Source organism: Coccinella septempunctata, chromosome 1, assembly GCF_907165205.1.
Source record: "Coccinella septempunctata chromosome 1, icCocSept1.1, whole genome shotgun sequence".
NCBI lineage: Eukaryota > Metazoa > Arthropoda > Insecta > Coleoptera > Coccinellidae > Coccinella > Coccinella septempunctata.
The window spans coordinates 14,912,049-14,929,025 of record NC_058189.1 but is presented as its reverse complement, the minus strand read 5'-3'; the positions used below and the strand labels follow the sequence as shown (position 1 = coordinate 14,929,025).

The window sequence follows — 16,977 nt, the reverse complement described above, 5'->3', positions numbered from 1 at the left end:
ACATATGCCATTCATTTTCCTCTATCTCGTTGGGTTAAAAAGTTGTAGTTCAGGTATCACCAATTTTGCCCACCCTGTACGTGTACACATCACTCACTTCCGCTGATTTTCTTCTTTTGTAAATCTGCTCAATAATCAATAAAGAATATTTTTGGATCAATATTTCATGTAATTATGCATAAAAACAAGTAATATGTTCAAATAGAAAAATCAAAATTCTCCTTGCAATATCTTAAACAAAAAAATCAATTTAGAACAAAAAAAAATTAAAAGATGAGAAACTGCAGAATTTTACACATATTATTATGTTGAGTAATAGAGGCAAATTTTTACGTCTGAAAAAACTAAATAAATTGAATTAGAATTATAACCACCACTGCCAACTGAAATTCAGAATAATAGAAATATCTGGAAATAATGTTCATGATATATTATGACAGTAACCAAACTCTAGAAAAATATTTTCAAGGACCTAGAATTTTGTTGATTCAACATCACCTTTGTTAATTCCGGCAAGTTTTTCTTGTAGAAAATATATAATATTTCACTTTTGTTTTGAATCCGAGCTCCTGGTTTTGCCATATGATTAAGTTTCGTTAATTTTGACTTCTAATGAATACAAATCAACGATAAAATACGAAGTACTACGTAATATGAACCTGAGTAAAACCAATATCACAATATTTTTAGATTTCGGTGGAAAATATTCAAATTATTGTGAAGAAAAATCATTTCATTCCTGTCAGTTCATAAACCCACGTGTCAGAATGAGACAAAGCTAATCAGGCATTTTTTTTCCTTAATATTTCTTCACATGATCAGAAGTCGATTCCTGCCACAGACTGGCTTCAGTTTTCGAAGCCCCATTATCGATATAGAAAAGAATATTCAGAGATTTCAGAAGTCGTTGTTATATATGCGGAGTATGGAGAGAACCATCTTATTTTTCGCGTGAAATTTCAGGAATGTCTTCCCATTACCTCAACCCTTTGGAGTTCCTATGGCAATTCCAGATAATCAATTCGGCAGTGCCGCTGCAAAGGCTGTAACTTGTTAAGAAAATAATGGATAATCGGAACAATTTGGTCCCAACAATGAATCGAGGTATTTTATTTGGGTCGAGGTAAGATTGGATTCGCAGAGGGAAGAGTGCAGAATCGATTGGTTCTCCAATAAAGGCATGGTGTCGGAGGAGATTTAATGAGGTCGTTTCACCCGTGCGCTATCCACTTTCAATATGACTCTGGCTGTTATTTATGCATGATCAGGTAGTTATACCCTATATGAAAAATCCATAGATTGATGAAATTGTGGGTGTTGAGAATATTCAAAAGTTCCTCACTGTTGAATTGTACATTTACGTGATTTACATCCCCAAATAATGGGAATAAAAAATTCTCATGATATGGCTATACCAAGAAACTACAGTGGAACAGAGTATGGCATGAAGGATTAATATATAAGATGAGATGTGCTGGATATACGATCAAAATATGCAAGTTGATCCGGAATTATCTCAAAAATAGAAGATTTTACGTGAAAGTGGAAGGAGAATGCTCCACAACAAGAGATATAGAGGCTGCAGTACCCCAAGGGTCAGTGCAATCCAAGAACCATGCTAACGTTATATGCTGACGACACAGGCATAGCAACTCGACACCGCAACCCAGAAGTAATAAAACGAGTTCTAAAAGAAACGATTGACGAAACAAATGACTGGTGCATAAAGTGGAAAATCAAGCTCAATGGACAAAAGAGCCAAGCAATATTACTGCAGAAGAGAAGACTGCGACCCACGACGAATCTAGAAGTTGACGGCGAAGAAATCGACTGAAAAAATGAATCCAAATATTTAGAAATAACGCTTGACAAAGGACGAACTTAGAAAAGTCAGCGAAAAACCATCCGAATCAAGAACTCAGGAGACTAGTGGACTACGTCCCAGAGGAAGACAAAAGGAGAATGCGAATTTACCGAAGGAGACCAAGAGATCAATTAAGAAGAGATTAAAATAAGAACATAAACTTATTGAAAAATCCAATAAAGTGTTACCCTATAGAGGATAAACACATAAATCCCAGCACGATAGTGTGCGAGAGGAAAACCGACTAAAATATGAACGGTTTATAGGCAAATGCCCGGAACCAATATTCAAGAAGCAGTTAAGGTGTTTTAGTGGGTCTCGAGCTCAGGAGAGTGAGAAACCCCACACTTGTTCCCCCTCAGGAGAGGGTGGTTCGTCTGAATTGCAGATTTTCCCCCTGCTACACCAAAAAAAAAAAAAGTTTTTTCAATATCCTCATATGTCCAATTCAGTTTCGGGGTGATAGATTCTCGTTAAGGGATATTCTTATTGCTTCTAGCAGGCTACATTTCCTCACATGTAGATGTAGGGGAGGCAGATCAGGTATGGCCTAAAGCGATGGTTTTGCCTAGAGGTTTGAGGAATCACCCTTTTTGTTTCTGGTTGTTTCTGCAACTTTTCATTTATACTCTATATAACCACAGAAATATGTAGGAGATGAACGAAATTGTCAGGCAACAGAATAAAGAAATTCTCCCCTTCTCTTCTTATTCATTTCAATCTCATATTTCTGATGAATTTATGAACGAATTCTTCAGTAGCGAAAAACGCTTTGTCACCTCTCATCCTAAATTTCAATTTGAAAACTTCTGCGAATAATCCGAAGTGAGATAAATTATTCAAATATTGCACCGCGTTCTGAGAAAAAGTAGCTGTATGAGACAATACTGCAATACAATAACTGCACTCCCTTCACTTCAGTATCTGAACATCAAATGTATTCTCAAAATGGGAACTGAAGTAAATGTTATCTAGATGATGGGAGAAACCTGATGAGTCCTATAAGACATATTCACCAAGTAAGTATATTCTTCGACCATCTTCAAAATAGATTGTGCCACTTCAACTCACTGAGTTTGCATATTTGAAATAGACATTTTGTCGAGTTCTAGATACATTCAGAAAATTGAGAATTGGGACCCTCGTCCTACTGTCATATTCATATGTGTGAAATATCTGGAGAGATCTACCTCGAGAAAACGGAAGAATTATGAATAGAAGGAACACAATTGATATATTCCAAATTCATTTATGACAGCTCCAATGCCATCCGAGCAAACATTAGGTGTGTGTTCAGATCATCTCCAAAATACGATAAATCTGATAATTCAACTGATCTCTCGATTCTAAACTGACACTCCTAAAAATACTGTCAAAACCAAGATTATATGATTTTTACTAATATGAGTTGTAACTACGAAACTTACCTAAAATTTTTATATAACCTCGTATTTTTTAAATGAAACAAACTGCATTTTATTTTCCTAATCGGTAGAGCTGTTTCTTCTGATTTCAAATATACATATATACTTTATTGATGTTATGTTATGTTCTTTTCGAAAAATATGGATTCTTCGTCTGAATCTAAAGCAGGTGTAGAGGGCTAATTGAATTGTTTCGTTTGACATTGACATGACTACTGGCATTTGGCATTCTACAGCTGCCTTAGATTTGGAAGAGAAATTTATATTTTTCAAAAATTGACAGAGGTAACCCCTCGGGTAACCCCAATCAGGTGTATACAGGCTGTATTTAAAACTGAGGCTTTTTTATCAACAGAAGGTAGAACTGGTGGTCAAAATGAAGCGTTTCATCAAAAATCCCTAATACACAAATTTCAAAATAACAAAGCTGAAAAAAAATTGAAAATGATTACTGAAATAGATCCTAATATGACCTTAGACCATTTGTTAGCTGAATTATCGCAAAGCAGTGGGAAAAAACTTATCTCCTGATTCGACCATGTGGTTTCGTTTAGGATATTAGCTCGTTCGATATTTACGTGGAAATGAAAATGGAAACTTAGGATTGCCGAATTATTCTCATTTTTTTTTTTAGTAACTTACACGATTTTATGAAATGTCTTATTTCGATACCAACTGACAGAAGAGACTTAGAACACAAGTGTAAAAAATAGAATAATAATTCAAGATCTCATCAATAAAAATCGTCTAAATTATTTACGAATAATTTCACAATGGGCATCACATTCTTCTTTTTCGAACATTCCAGCAATCGTCGTGAAAATGGGATGAAATGGGAAAACATGGAAGCACTTTTTCAACATTACTAACATCATAAGCACTTTCAAGAAACTGCCTCGATTTTCTACATTTTTCTTCACCCTAAATTGCCCGATACAACACTTATGATTCTCTCAAAAGTGACCTGATGCATCTAATGCGATGAACTTGGTACTGCATCATTCATTGTCCAGCCAATTTTGTTTTGTTTTTGTTTTGTTTCGTTTTTGCGATGCCGGAGTCACCTTCCACAGTCCCGTACTTGAAATTCAATGAAAATTGTATAAGTTCTAGGGGTTGTATCTCAGCCATCTTGGATATTTTAAATAGACAATTTTTGGTTGAACGACTTATTTTGACGAGTTCTACCTTGTGTCGAGAAAATGCCTTACCTTTGAAAACACCCTGTATATACGGGTGTTTTCAAGAGCACCTAGTCATATGACTAGGTGCTCTTTTTGACTGCTAAAAAACTGTGAGTAAGAGTGTTATAGTGGCACTATTCAAGATTCCTGCCGGGTTTTGATTAATCAATTAGTTTTTCAATTCAACACTTCATGGAACAGTTACAGGAACTTCCATTAAGATTTTAAGCCCGATTAAAATTTAAAACGTCATTATTAGAGAAAATAATGGAGAACTAATAATTCAATGGAGCATTATATGAGGGGCTTAGAACTGAAATGAACCAAGTCCATTCAGCCTAGTTTTGAGATGAATTAATTCAAAAGTGACTTCTTTATTTATTATTATTCTTATGTAAGCATATGCTTACATTCTAATCTTTTAAAATCTAAAGAGGTCACTTTTGAATCAATTGGTGATAAACAACTTCTAAGCCATTCATCTCAAAACTAGGCTGAATGGACTTGGTTCATTTCAGCTCTGAACCCCTCATATTACATTCCATTAAAATCGATCAGTTTTCTTGAGAGTCTCTATATTCCAATGAGGATATTAATTAAAACCCTGATCAATTCGGAGCTCTAAATCTCGAACTAAACACAGAAAAACATTATCGATTGAGCTCTGGAATTAATTTCAAATTTATTCAGTTTTATTTGTAGGAATTAACCGCAAGAGCAGACTGAATTCTAATTAAGTATAAAGAGAAGACACCACCACGATTCGCTAGGATAGATTGTTATGCAAAACAGGTCCAACTTAGATTTCTATAATCACATTGTTCTTGTTCGCCTCCTAGAACCAACTCCCCTGCCCTTTATCTTTTTTGGGGACACCATCGAAGAACGCGAACTGTTTATGCAGGGTAATATGCTAATAGAGTACCCCCAACGTGCCAACCGCTTGCTCGCTCGAGTTGGTCAGCATATTTGGAGGGCCTTAAAATGTCAAACCCATCCGCCAGTGAAATGTATTTTCTATTCTAACTATTTTTTCAGGCATGAAATTAATATAAATATTTGAATCGATGTTTATCCCGTATAATTGAGGACTATGAATACAGGTCACAAATTCTTAATATACCTACTAGCAATCAAATATTGCAGACCAGAATATTCTCCGAGTATGAAAGAACATGAAAAAAGCAAGGAAGAAATAGTCGAAACAAAACTAATGTATGTCATATGAAACATCGAATCCACTTGGAGTTCCTCTTCTTATGTCTCTATGAGCTTTTATTTTGAGATATAATTTATGAAAAAAATCTAAATTGAAATTGCCAAATATACTCAGTAAAATATTTCCGCATGATCAAAGAAAAGATGCATTATAAGTCATTTGGAAGCGGAGTGTAAGTAAATATTGAATGATTCTACTTTCGTTTAGAAGTTAGATTAATTTTTATCCACGCATTATGACATTCATAAGTCACTTGCGATTAATGAGGCATTATTCACTGAATGTATTTTGAACATTCATTATTCACTTATGATTTATGAGCCATAGGTCTATCAAACTTCTGATTATAGAGATATTGTTGTACAGGGTGAGTCTCTGGATTGTACATATATTTTAATAGTAGATGCTTGTAATGAAAAGAAATGCTTCTTCCTGCTTCATTTTTTTCGATTCGGCCTAGATAAAAAGACATAGCGATATTAGGTTTTCATAAGGAGCTCTGCCACCCCTGAAAACCTGAGACTGAAGTTGTTCCAAGCATTAAATATATCAATTCAACCGTGATAATAAGATACTATATTAGAAAAGCAAGCATAAAGTCACCTTTTCAATTCCATATGGTGAACGAAGTAGTATTAAGTATAATACAATCAGTATTATAAATAATAAGAAGTATTCGAAATTTCGTTGGCGTTAAATACTGAATATCTGTTGACTACTATTTATTTTCGATAATAATAATGAATTCAGCTTCCAACTACCCATATTAGCACTGATATTCAATAAGTTATCATTTATTTCATTTCGTACAATAGTTACCAGATTCAAACATAATCTTTCATTTTCATATAAATAAACAAATGACATTTTCTCTGAACGTTTAAATCAAAGAGTAACTTACACAGATGAAACGTCTAGACCTCCAAATAAGAAAACGCGAACATTAAAAGAACATTAAAAAAAAGAGAAATTGATAGATCACAGATTGCAGCTCATGCGTGTTCTAATACAGGGGATCACATGATGGATTGGAATAACACTAAAATATTAATGACAGAACCGGATAATTATAAACAAAAAATTAAGGAGTCCACGAGCATTTTGTTGGATCTAAATAATAATTTCCCCAATTAAGCAGTGGGAATAGATCGTATTTGGATTAATTCAATGAAGAAAGAACTGACATCCGGTAATTTCAAAATTCAATGAATCAACGTCTCCGTGTATTGTCAAATTAATGTCGATTGAGAAACTAAAATTCAAAAGATTATTCAAGAATTCGTCTGTTGGAGTCTGATATGGAATCCGAAACGTTACGAAGTTATTATTTCAGAGTTACATATTTCGTTCATTGTCAAGCAACAATGAATTGATTTGATTGATTTGCCCCTGACAAATTAGTGCAAGAATTCACCCAGGAGCAAATCAATTATTTCAATTTTTTAATAGATTTTGTTTCAGAAATTGGGAGTGAAAACCCTAAAGAGTTTCAGAAGAAAAATAGTACTTTTTTTTTAATGTTCTGTGGTTCAAACCTTTCCTAGCTGACAATCCACATGAATTCTGTTCAGAATAACAAGCTAAAAGTATGAAACACCATGTATTGTGTTTCAAGTGTATCTGTTGAATAGGGTTGCATCATAGCCATATGCATGAAATACGGTCAAAAAAAGTGACAGAGAGAAACTGAACATCGGGCATGCTAGTTGTCTTTTTCTAGAATTTTGATTGGTCTGCACTCACCTCTATGTGAACACAAAAGAGACGGGTAATGGCCCGACGATCATTTTTCTCTTTCTATAAAATAGCCAATTTCTTGCTGGCGTTGCCCAGTCCATGTCTCTAGGTCTATGGGTTGCATTCACCCAGAGTACCCAATTTTCTTAATTTCACAGATACTTTTTTTCAACTATCACATTACTCGAAAAGGAAGCACCATGCGAGGAAATATAAAGAATGCTTTTTATTTTCCAAAAGTATTAATAGTGAGCGGTCAACTTACTTTTCAGATTTGGGTTTTTTGAATTTCGGGTATTTTTATGCCATTCACAATGAAGAAACTAGTAGATGCGGATGGGATTTTTTGTTCGGAGAAAATGAATTCAATCACTGAAAAACTATATTCGTGAAATCATTCCATTCGATTGAATCATTCGTGAGATATAATTGGAAATAAAATTTTTTATGGATTTTCAACCGCCTGTATATTTTCAACCGAGCCGAATTGGAAAAAATGGGGAAGGGAAAAAGTGTTACTTTTGATCTCAGCAATCTTCTTTTAAAATACACAGGGCCAGTCTTTGACTCGTAAAATTTCAACAGTAGATTATTGAGGTCGAATGAAACCCTTTTTTTCTTTACCCTTTTTTACGAATCGGTTTAAATGATACAGGCTGTTGAAAACCCATAAAAAAATGTGACTTTAAGTTATAACTCCCAAACGGATTTATCGAATGGAATGAATTTCGAAATATAGTTTTTTATGTATATTTGATTGATTTCTTTCGAACACAAGATATCACCCACGTCTTTCCAGTTTTCTCATTATGACCATTACGTACAATAAAAATACCAAAAATTCAAAGAACACAACTCTTGCAACAAAGTTTGACGCTATCAAATTAATATTTCATCGTTTTTAAGTTAAAAGTATTCTCTTTATTTTGTAGTTTTTGAGTGGGTAATTTGATGATCAAAAATAAAAAATTTCTGTTATACTCGGAAAATAGAGTACTTTGGCAGAATGCAACTCTGTTTAAAAGATACACAGATGTTTGATGTCATAGATTTACCTTATTATTCTGGAGAGAATTGTTTTTCCAAGGGTGGCACAGCTCATTATGACAACTTAAAATGGCTCTATCTTTTTATCAGGGCCGAATCAGAAAAAATGATATAGGAAAAAAGTTTTTCTTTTGACCTCAAGAATCTACTGTTGAAATATTTGTAGGAGTCGAAGACCCACCCTAGATACAAGTCGAAGACTCAAGATCTTATCGAAATTTTTTATTTGAATAGGATTATGCGCTTTGTTAATATTTTGGTTGTTGGCATTTTGTTGTGAATTAATGTCAGTTGTTAATTTTAGTTCTCGTTTTGCGATTAATATAGCAAATAAATGAATAAAATAATATGTTTTAGTATGATATTATATATTTCACAAACGAAATTAAAATAAAAAGCCAACAGGGACACAAAAACTTGAGATCCCTCCATGAAAGGAAGCAGAATCAATTTTTATCATGTTTGGAAATTCCGAATTGAAAAAGGAATGAAGTATTTTCTGCAGATTCCAATTTCCTTTTGCGGCACTTAAGGGCAATTTCATCCGGTCAAAGAATAAAGAATGCGGGATCCGACCTCATAGTATTCCCAAACCGAAGCAATTGCTTATAATATCAATCACGAAAATCAAGCTCATAATCTGAAAGAAGGTGAAGTAGCATGAGAAACATCATTTTTCAATTTCCTTATTAGTTCCATCGATCCAAATCCCAATTGTTTGTTTCGGGAAATAATCATCCGATTCTCGCATACAATGGAGGGTCACTAGAGAGATAAAATTCACCGACGGATTCCGTCGAGAAATGCCCGATTTCCAGTTTGTTATTAGTCCATAAGGGGAACTAATCAGCTTTCCTCTTCAATTGCGCGCGGCCTTTCTTGACTTTTTCGCTCGACTTGATTGAATCCTGCGAAATATAGCGGTTTGAGCTTCGATTATATTTTCTCTGTCGGAATGACCGCAAAACTTTTCCGATCTTCAGGGGATTAAGGGGGAATAAGACGATCTTTATTGAGTTGGAAGCGTAGCAGGAATAGAGTTGTTCGGGAAAAAATATTCACTATATTCCCTTACTTTTGAATTAGTGTGTATTGGGAGTCCGGGAGAGTTGAACCTCTTTTCACTCTGAAACCGCTTAAGTTGTATCTGTGAATGGTAGCAACTCATTTTTTTTTGCATGAAGATATAATGCCCAAATAGATAACGATAGATAATAGTAGAGTGATGGTGAGATGAACATTTTGAGTACAGCAATTCTTCTTTTAAGAACCGAAAATTGGCTCATTAAAATCCATGGGAGAGTTGAACAGGGGACGAGAGAGACTTGACCATAAATAAAAAAATTGAAAGAAAACAATTTCCAATGACCCACTATAGTCTATGTCAAGGTTTTCATCATCAAATGTATGAGCGTATGAAGTACATATTTTCCATTTCGAAGTCACTCTCACTTATTTTCGAGATGTTTTCTACTTTTTTAAACCTTTGTATATTTTTATATTTATTTCTATCATTCAATTTTTTTTTAAAACAATTTATTATACAGTGTGATTCAGAACTCTAGGCGAAAAATTGAGGAACGTTACAGGCTTCTATTCTTGATAAAAAAGTAAAATAAAATTTTTGGATATTGCCTTTTTTCCGAGTTATAAGCATGTCATCAATTTCAAACTTTAATAGCTGATAAAAATACAGAAAAAATTTAATCAAATGTTCAAAAATGCCTCCATCAGCATCGATACATGCTTGGCAACGCAGAATGAGGGAATTGTACACTAATTGCATGTTTTCCTATTAAATTCTGAGTGGATTCGACTGCATTAATAATTCGTTCCATTAATTGTTCTTTATCATTAATTTCCACTGCGTGCACTTGTTGTTTCAAATGTCCCCATACAAAATAAGCCAAAGGATTCAAATCAGGTACCATACATATAGTCCATTCAAGAATGATTGACATCTCGGGTAGCTATGGAAAATCGAATTTAAGTTGGTAATAGCTCATAATTTGAGATTTTGTGTTGCGGAATTCAGGTTGGTATTGTGAATAAAAATTGATCAATAGACCTATTATATGTGAATCTATGCACTTACCGGCAGTTATTTGAATTTTGTACAGCTGTTTATGTTCTTAATATAATCGTACAAATTGGAAACATAATTGTGTCAATTTTGACTGCTGATTAATATGCTGCAAATTTGAATATTCCTGATCTTCATATACTTTTCTAGGTTATATTAATATATTCCTGTTCTGTGATTGAAAGTACAGAATTTTTTGGAAATCTTTTGTGACCAGATATAAAGCTGCGCCCAGACTTTCAAGACCTACTGGGATGTCAATAATTCTTGAATGGACTATACATACATACCGACCAAGAGTAAATAGACTACCCGATGTACTGGACATTGTCGTAATGAAAGACATCACTGAAGAAATCAGCATTGATACAATAGAAGACGGAACTTCAGACCACAATCCCATAGAAGAATTCATAGTGGGACATGGCCCAAGAAACGGAGAAGAAAAACAAACCAAGGATCGCATAGACTGGGAGAAATATAAGAATTTACTTCAGGAGAAAATTACGGATATTCCCCCAATAAACACCCGGGATGAATTAGATGAAGCAGTTGAAGAATTGGAAAATCAAATAAAAGAAGTCTAGGAAGAGAGCACCAAGAGAATAAGGAAACCAATTCCGAAACATTCACATGGAGATACGCCAAGGGATATAAAGGAACTTCTAAAGAAGAACAGAAGACTCAGAAAAATCTACAGAACAACAAAAAGAGAAAAAGACAAGAAGAAACTGAATAGGCATAGTCAGATATTGAAAAATGCTTTAACAGAACTGCGTAGTAACCGATAGCACCAGAGATTAAGGGAACTGAATACAATAGATCACTCGGCTTGAAAATGCAAAAAGGCTTACGACGAGAACGGACAGTTATACCTCCACTGCATGGAGCAAACGGAATGGTATATACGAGACTTGAAAAAGCCGAAGCACTTGCTGATTCAATTGAGAGAGAAGCCAAAATAAACTACTGAAATGATGATGACAATGAAGATCTAGAAGAAGAAGTGGAGGCAAACGAAAATTTGATGATGGAACCACCGGAAACCGAAATCATTCCAAAACCGGCTTCAACAACAGAGATCAAAGAGATCATAATGAAATTTAAAAACAGAAAAGCGCCGGGAGAAGATAGGATAACGAATTATATGTTGAAGAAATTGCCTAGAAAAGGAATAGCAGCCTTGACGAATATAACAAACGGAGTGATGAGGACCGAATACTACCCAAAGAGATGGAAAACTGCAGAAATTATTGTTTTCAACAAGCCTGGAAATGAACGGAAATTTCCTCAAAATTATAAACCAATCAGTCTACTATCAGCACTAGGAAAAATCGTCGAGAGGCTTATCGCTGAAAGGCTAAATGGGGAAACAGAAATGTTGAAGATAATTCCACCCGAACAATTTGGATTACGTCATCGAAAGAATGCAGACCAAACACAATCTATCACTTCTTCTTCTCTCATAGCATCATTTTAATTATGGGTAGCACCAAAGGCACCAGTACGAGAAATGCCAATTCCAAAGTGTCGCAGCCTTTGATAAGCGTCAGAAAACACCCGGCGAGATGATTGTCGTCTATTAGGAAATCTCATGTTGTACTCCCGAAAAGCTTTTAATTCGTTGCCATCACAAAAATAATATCTAAATATTCTTCGTTAGAAAACTGCATGTTTAACAGAAGGACTAAACCAGCAAAGCAACTTTTAAAAAGGCAAACAATAAGTATTCCGTCACCAGGCGACATTCATCTCATTAATTTCTAGGCTAACTGTAATTTATGAAAATTAATTGGTTGCATATAGAAACATTAATGTTCAAAAACTCGGAAACGAGACCTCATGGGCCAAAAATTTTTTTTACGTTTCATCAAGAATATCAGTCTCTATATATCCCTCAATTTTTCGCCTCGAGTTTTGAATCACCCTGTATAAGCTTTGTGCGGGAAACTTGAGCCACTGATTATGTCTCCCGATCATAGCATGACTCAAGTCTCTCGCACTCCCTTTTAGTCTATTCAACAGAAGTTTTGTTGAAACTTTCAAAACTATTATCAAAAGGGCTCAACACTTGTAAAACAATATCAATCAATGAAAGCAATGAAACTAAATAACACCACGCACCTATTAAACTTTTCAGACAGTGTAACAAACAAAAATATTCAATTTCTTACTTCCTTACCCGTTCAACCCTCTCACTCCCGAACTGTTCCGATGGCGGCCAAAATGGAGCCGCCACTAGTTGTGTCTTGTTACGAGTATGTCGCAAGCTATTTACGGTACCGGTAGCGCGAAATTTGAATTGAAATATTTGAGGTGGTTCAAGTCTCCTACATGATCAAGTCTCTCGGACTCCTCATACATATAGCATTTAGACTAGGATGGATTTTCTTGTTTTACCTACCTGCCTTACAATAAAACCTTGAAAGTTATTTGAGGAGTGTCGAACTAATGTCACCAAGTAAATAATCAGACCCATTCGAAAATAATTGAAATATCATTAAATGAAAAACATTGAGATAAAAGAGAGAAAAACTATTTTCAACAAAATGCAAAGAATTATTAATTTTTTCAATGTAGACTATTTGCCAAATAAATAAGTTTATACACTGCGCAAAAAAATTAACGCACATTATGGAAATCTCAAATTTATTCTACAACTGAAGGTGTTCTCAATGATAATTATTTTTATCAGAATTATGCATGCATATGTTATCCACTTTCAACGGTTTTCTTCAATACAGATGTTTTTTCCCAGCAGGAATAAAAAAGATGATATTATCAGATTTTGAATGTATTGGCTCCATTCTAAAATCAGTTGTTCTCGATCAATTCTAGTGATCAATAGTTTTTCCAGCTACTCTTAATGACTTAGGAATCCAACTCGGAGAAATCTGGGAAGGATTAGATCAGAACATTTTAAGATCACTCATTTTGAGTATGAACCGTCGTTGCCGAGCTGTTATTAACGCAAGGAGTGGAAATACCAAGTATTAAATCACTTATCAGCATTTCAGTATTTTGAAAATTGTTCATTTCTCTTCTTTCACATAAGATTCGGTGAAATCCTGAATTTTTCTTCCATTTAATGTGTCTTGTTTCGTTCAAAACCTTCCCGAGAGAACATAAAAAATAAGTTATAAAGTCAATGTAGAGTTAACTTTCATTAAAATTGAGATTTTCAGAATGTGCGTTAATTTTTGTTCGCAGTGTACAATTCATATTATAAAGGGGACTAAGTTATCGGCTTTATTCATTCATAATAAATGACGAAATCAATGAAACTAAAAATAAATCACTGATCAAAAAAATGATACCTACATAATTTTTTTGCGCAGTGTAGTAGAACAACTTATCTGCTGAAGTGTTTAGAAAACTAAGGCCCGGTACTTTCACGTGCGAATAACTAAATTTATTCGATAGATGATAGATAAGTCTTATTCTTAGGATGATTAAAAATTCAGTCTTTTCACTTTCAGATAATGTTATTCATCGAATAAATCTGTCATTGAAACTCGTTAATAAGATTTTATTTGTCATAGATCGAATGTCGGTACGTCATTATTGGTTGAATTCTTCAGATTCTGGATGTATGGTTATTCTTTGTGTGATTTTCACGAAATATTTGCTTTCTAGTTGGAATTATGACAATTTCTACAATGCGCTGTCTCAGTTTACATTAATCAGTGAGAAGTAGTATACCGTGTTTTCATAGAATTGTTAGTCGTCAAATAATTTAATTTCATCTGAAAGCACCGAAATAAGGTATCCTTCAGATAGGAAATTATTTGACAGATACTTATTGGTATTTCTATGCTTATTGACATTGAATAAAATTTATTCGAAGGTGAAAGTGCCGGGCCTAAAAGAAAAGTCTCGTAATGACACTAATAAAAGGCGCCAAAGAAGCGAAATTCGCCCACATGTATATAGTGCAGGGAAATGCACACTCCATTTTGATTACGTTACTTACCCCTATATCACAACATTCTAAAATATACCTAAATTTCTGTAGGCAGTAGTAAAAACAAAAGAAACCGAATATACGAAAAAAAAAGACTCCTTTCGTATAATTCGAAATGGTGTGAACGGAATAAGGTAGAAAGTTCAGAAGCCTCCGGCCATTCTTGTTGATTTTCTTTCCTGAATTCCCCATGAAATGCTTTCTCCAGACGGTATTCCATGCTGGAGGTACTCACCGTTTCCAGGACGATGCACTGAAACAAAAGCGAAAATCAGTCATCTGTCTCGGACGATCTGAAATGAATAAATATACTTTACCTTCAACGTTTACAAAGTCGAGCGAATTGTTTCGAACATTGTTGAATCCATTTATAGAAATCCCAGAGAATGAACTCAAATATTATTTTAGCTACTTTTGATAAAACAATTGTCCTTATCGAAATTCGTGAGGGACTCCGAAACTTCTAGATTGCAGAGGGAGTCAAGAGAAAATAGTTTACAGTGAACCATATTTTATTGAAGACTACCTTATAGAACAAACTATATAATGAATGTTTCATGTATCCTCTGAGAAAATCAATCTAGAGGCCTAATAGGAACATTTACTATTTTACCTTATGCATGTAGTTCAAACTACATTGTGTAAAATCAGTAGGGAAACTCAATAAAAATTTGAATAGCAAACCCTCTCATGAGTCAATTAAATTTTCATCATTAAAAATCGTCATTTTAAAACCGTATATCCGAAGATGATTCTTCAGATCAAGACAATCAGTTTTGAAATGAAACAGCTGTCAAGTTACATACAGAACACAGCAGTTGCGACCAAACTTTATTCCCTTAGGAGCTACCCTTTCTGTGAAATATAATCGACTATGTACTTATATAGGCCAACCAACATAAGGATTGAAAAATTATCGGGGCAAATAAAAAAAAGATACTTAATTACTTATATTTTTCATTTCATGACGATCAAAAGCAGTGTGGGTACATTACCGACAGTCTCTTATTGTGAAAATTTTTTGACAGTTCAAACAATCATTAAAATTCTGTCATATTGCATCATATAAAACAATTTGATTGGTTTCGTCACAGAAATCTTCAACTACTCCTGTGCGACTGCGCATAGAGGTGATATCATGTGTTCAAAAACATTCGACGTCAAGTAGGCTATGGAATTTTGAGGGTCGATATTTTAAAATTCTATAAAACCATTCTTAAATCTCGATTGAGAACACCCCAACAATATCATAGATATTATGCGTATTAATAGATCTTCTATAGCAGGAAACTGCAATGAATCTAGAGTTAAGTTATATTTTAATGATTGTATTTTAACTAGTATTTTAACTAATCGTACTCTCCTGGAACTTTAACAAGAGCGTTAATTCTTCTGCAATAGAGATGAAAAATTCAACAATGCTTAGTTCTCTGAGACACCGTTGTAGCAAGAACAGCTGACATGAAAATCGATAGGGTGGATCAAATTTCATAAGTAATGGGAACCCAGCTATGCTAGATGGTTGAAAAGGCTTGGTTCGCATTCATTTCGTCATTGTATTGAATAAACAAAACCATTCATAGTAATGCTTCAATAAATCAGTACTTGCACTTTTTATTCCTCGAAGAAAAAGCAGAAATGTTCCCACCCCGTTTGTATAGATGAATTAATTATTTCAATCCAGAAAAACAATGGCTCACCTTCAAAGGATCGACATCGGAATTAGGAAAATTGAAAACGGAAAACATAATTAACCTTTTATCCTTCTCCATCAAATTTCCGAATTCATTTCGAATAACCGTTAAACAATGAATTCGTTTCAAGGTATTAAAATCGATGAAATGGTTGTAATTTTGACTGTGTTCATCAGAATAGGAACGAATGCTGTTCGATATTGAATGTTTTCCATGTTTCATGTTAAATTGTTCGGATATTTTATTAATGACGACACTCACCCTAACGATTCGGTTTTATCTGTGATCAGTAATTCTTTAGATGAATAACAGATGAGCTAGTCTCCGATGTGCTACAGCTACATAATCTTTATATCGATAGCATATAAAGAATAGTGAGTATTTCGGGGAAATTGAAAGATTTGGTTGATTGCATTTTTCTTGATATAGAATGGCATAGCTACTCGTATCATTATCATAGTTCAACATGACTAAAAAATATTCAATTTGATATTCAGGTAGATTAATTCATCCTGAAATATAGGGGGTGAATACTCCTTTCACTTTTATTTTAGCAGTCGGTTGGCCATGGAAATTTGACACATTTCACTCTGTATAGTACGAAGATGTGGGGTTATGACGCTGGTCAAAACATTTTTGGGGTTTTAAATCAACGCTATGTTGCCCGTTCTATGTGAAAGCTTCTATTATTACGTATTTTATCACAATGTGTGACGAACATAATTGAAGGCATACCAAATCCAGTTATTTGCATGGAAAAT

At 34.2% G+C, this 16,977-nt stretch overlaps 1 protein-coding gene across 1 annotated transcript in view; it reads right to left on the bottom strand.

Annotated features, from left to right (window-relative positions):
• The window catches only part of LOC123308867 (tyrosine-protein phosphatase Lar-like), a 634,169-nt gene that overhangs the window by 143,580 nt on the left and 473,612 nt on the right, over window positions 1-16,977 (bottom strand). The window contains exon 5 of the mRNA XM_044891689.1: window positions 14,758-14,775. Within this exon, the coding sequence (XP_044747624.1) occupies window positions 14,758-14,775 (18 nt within the window). The remainder of the gene's footprint in view (window positions 1-14,757; window positions 14,776-16,977) is intronic.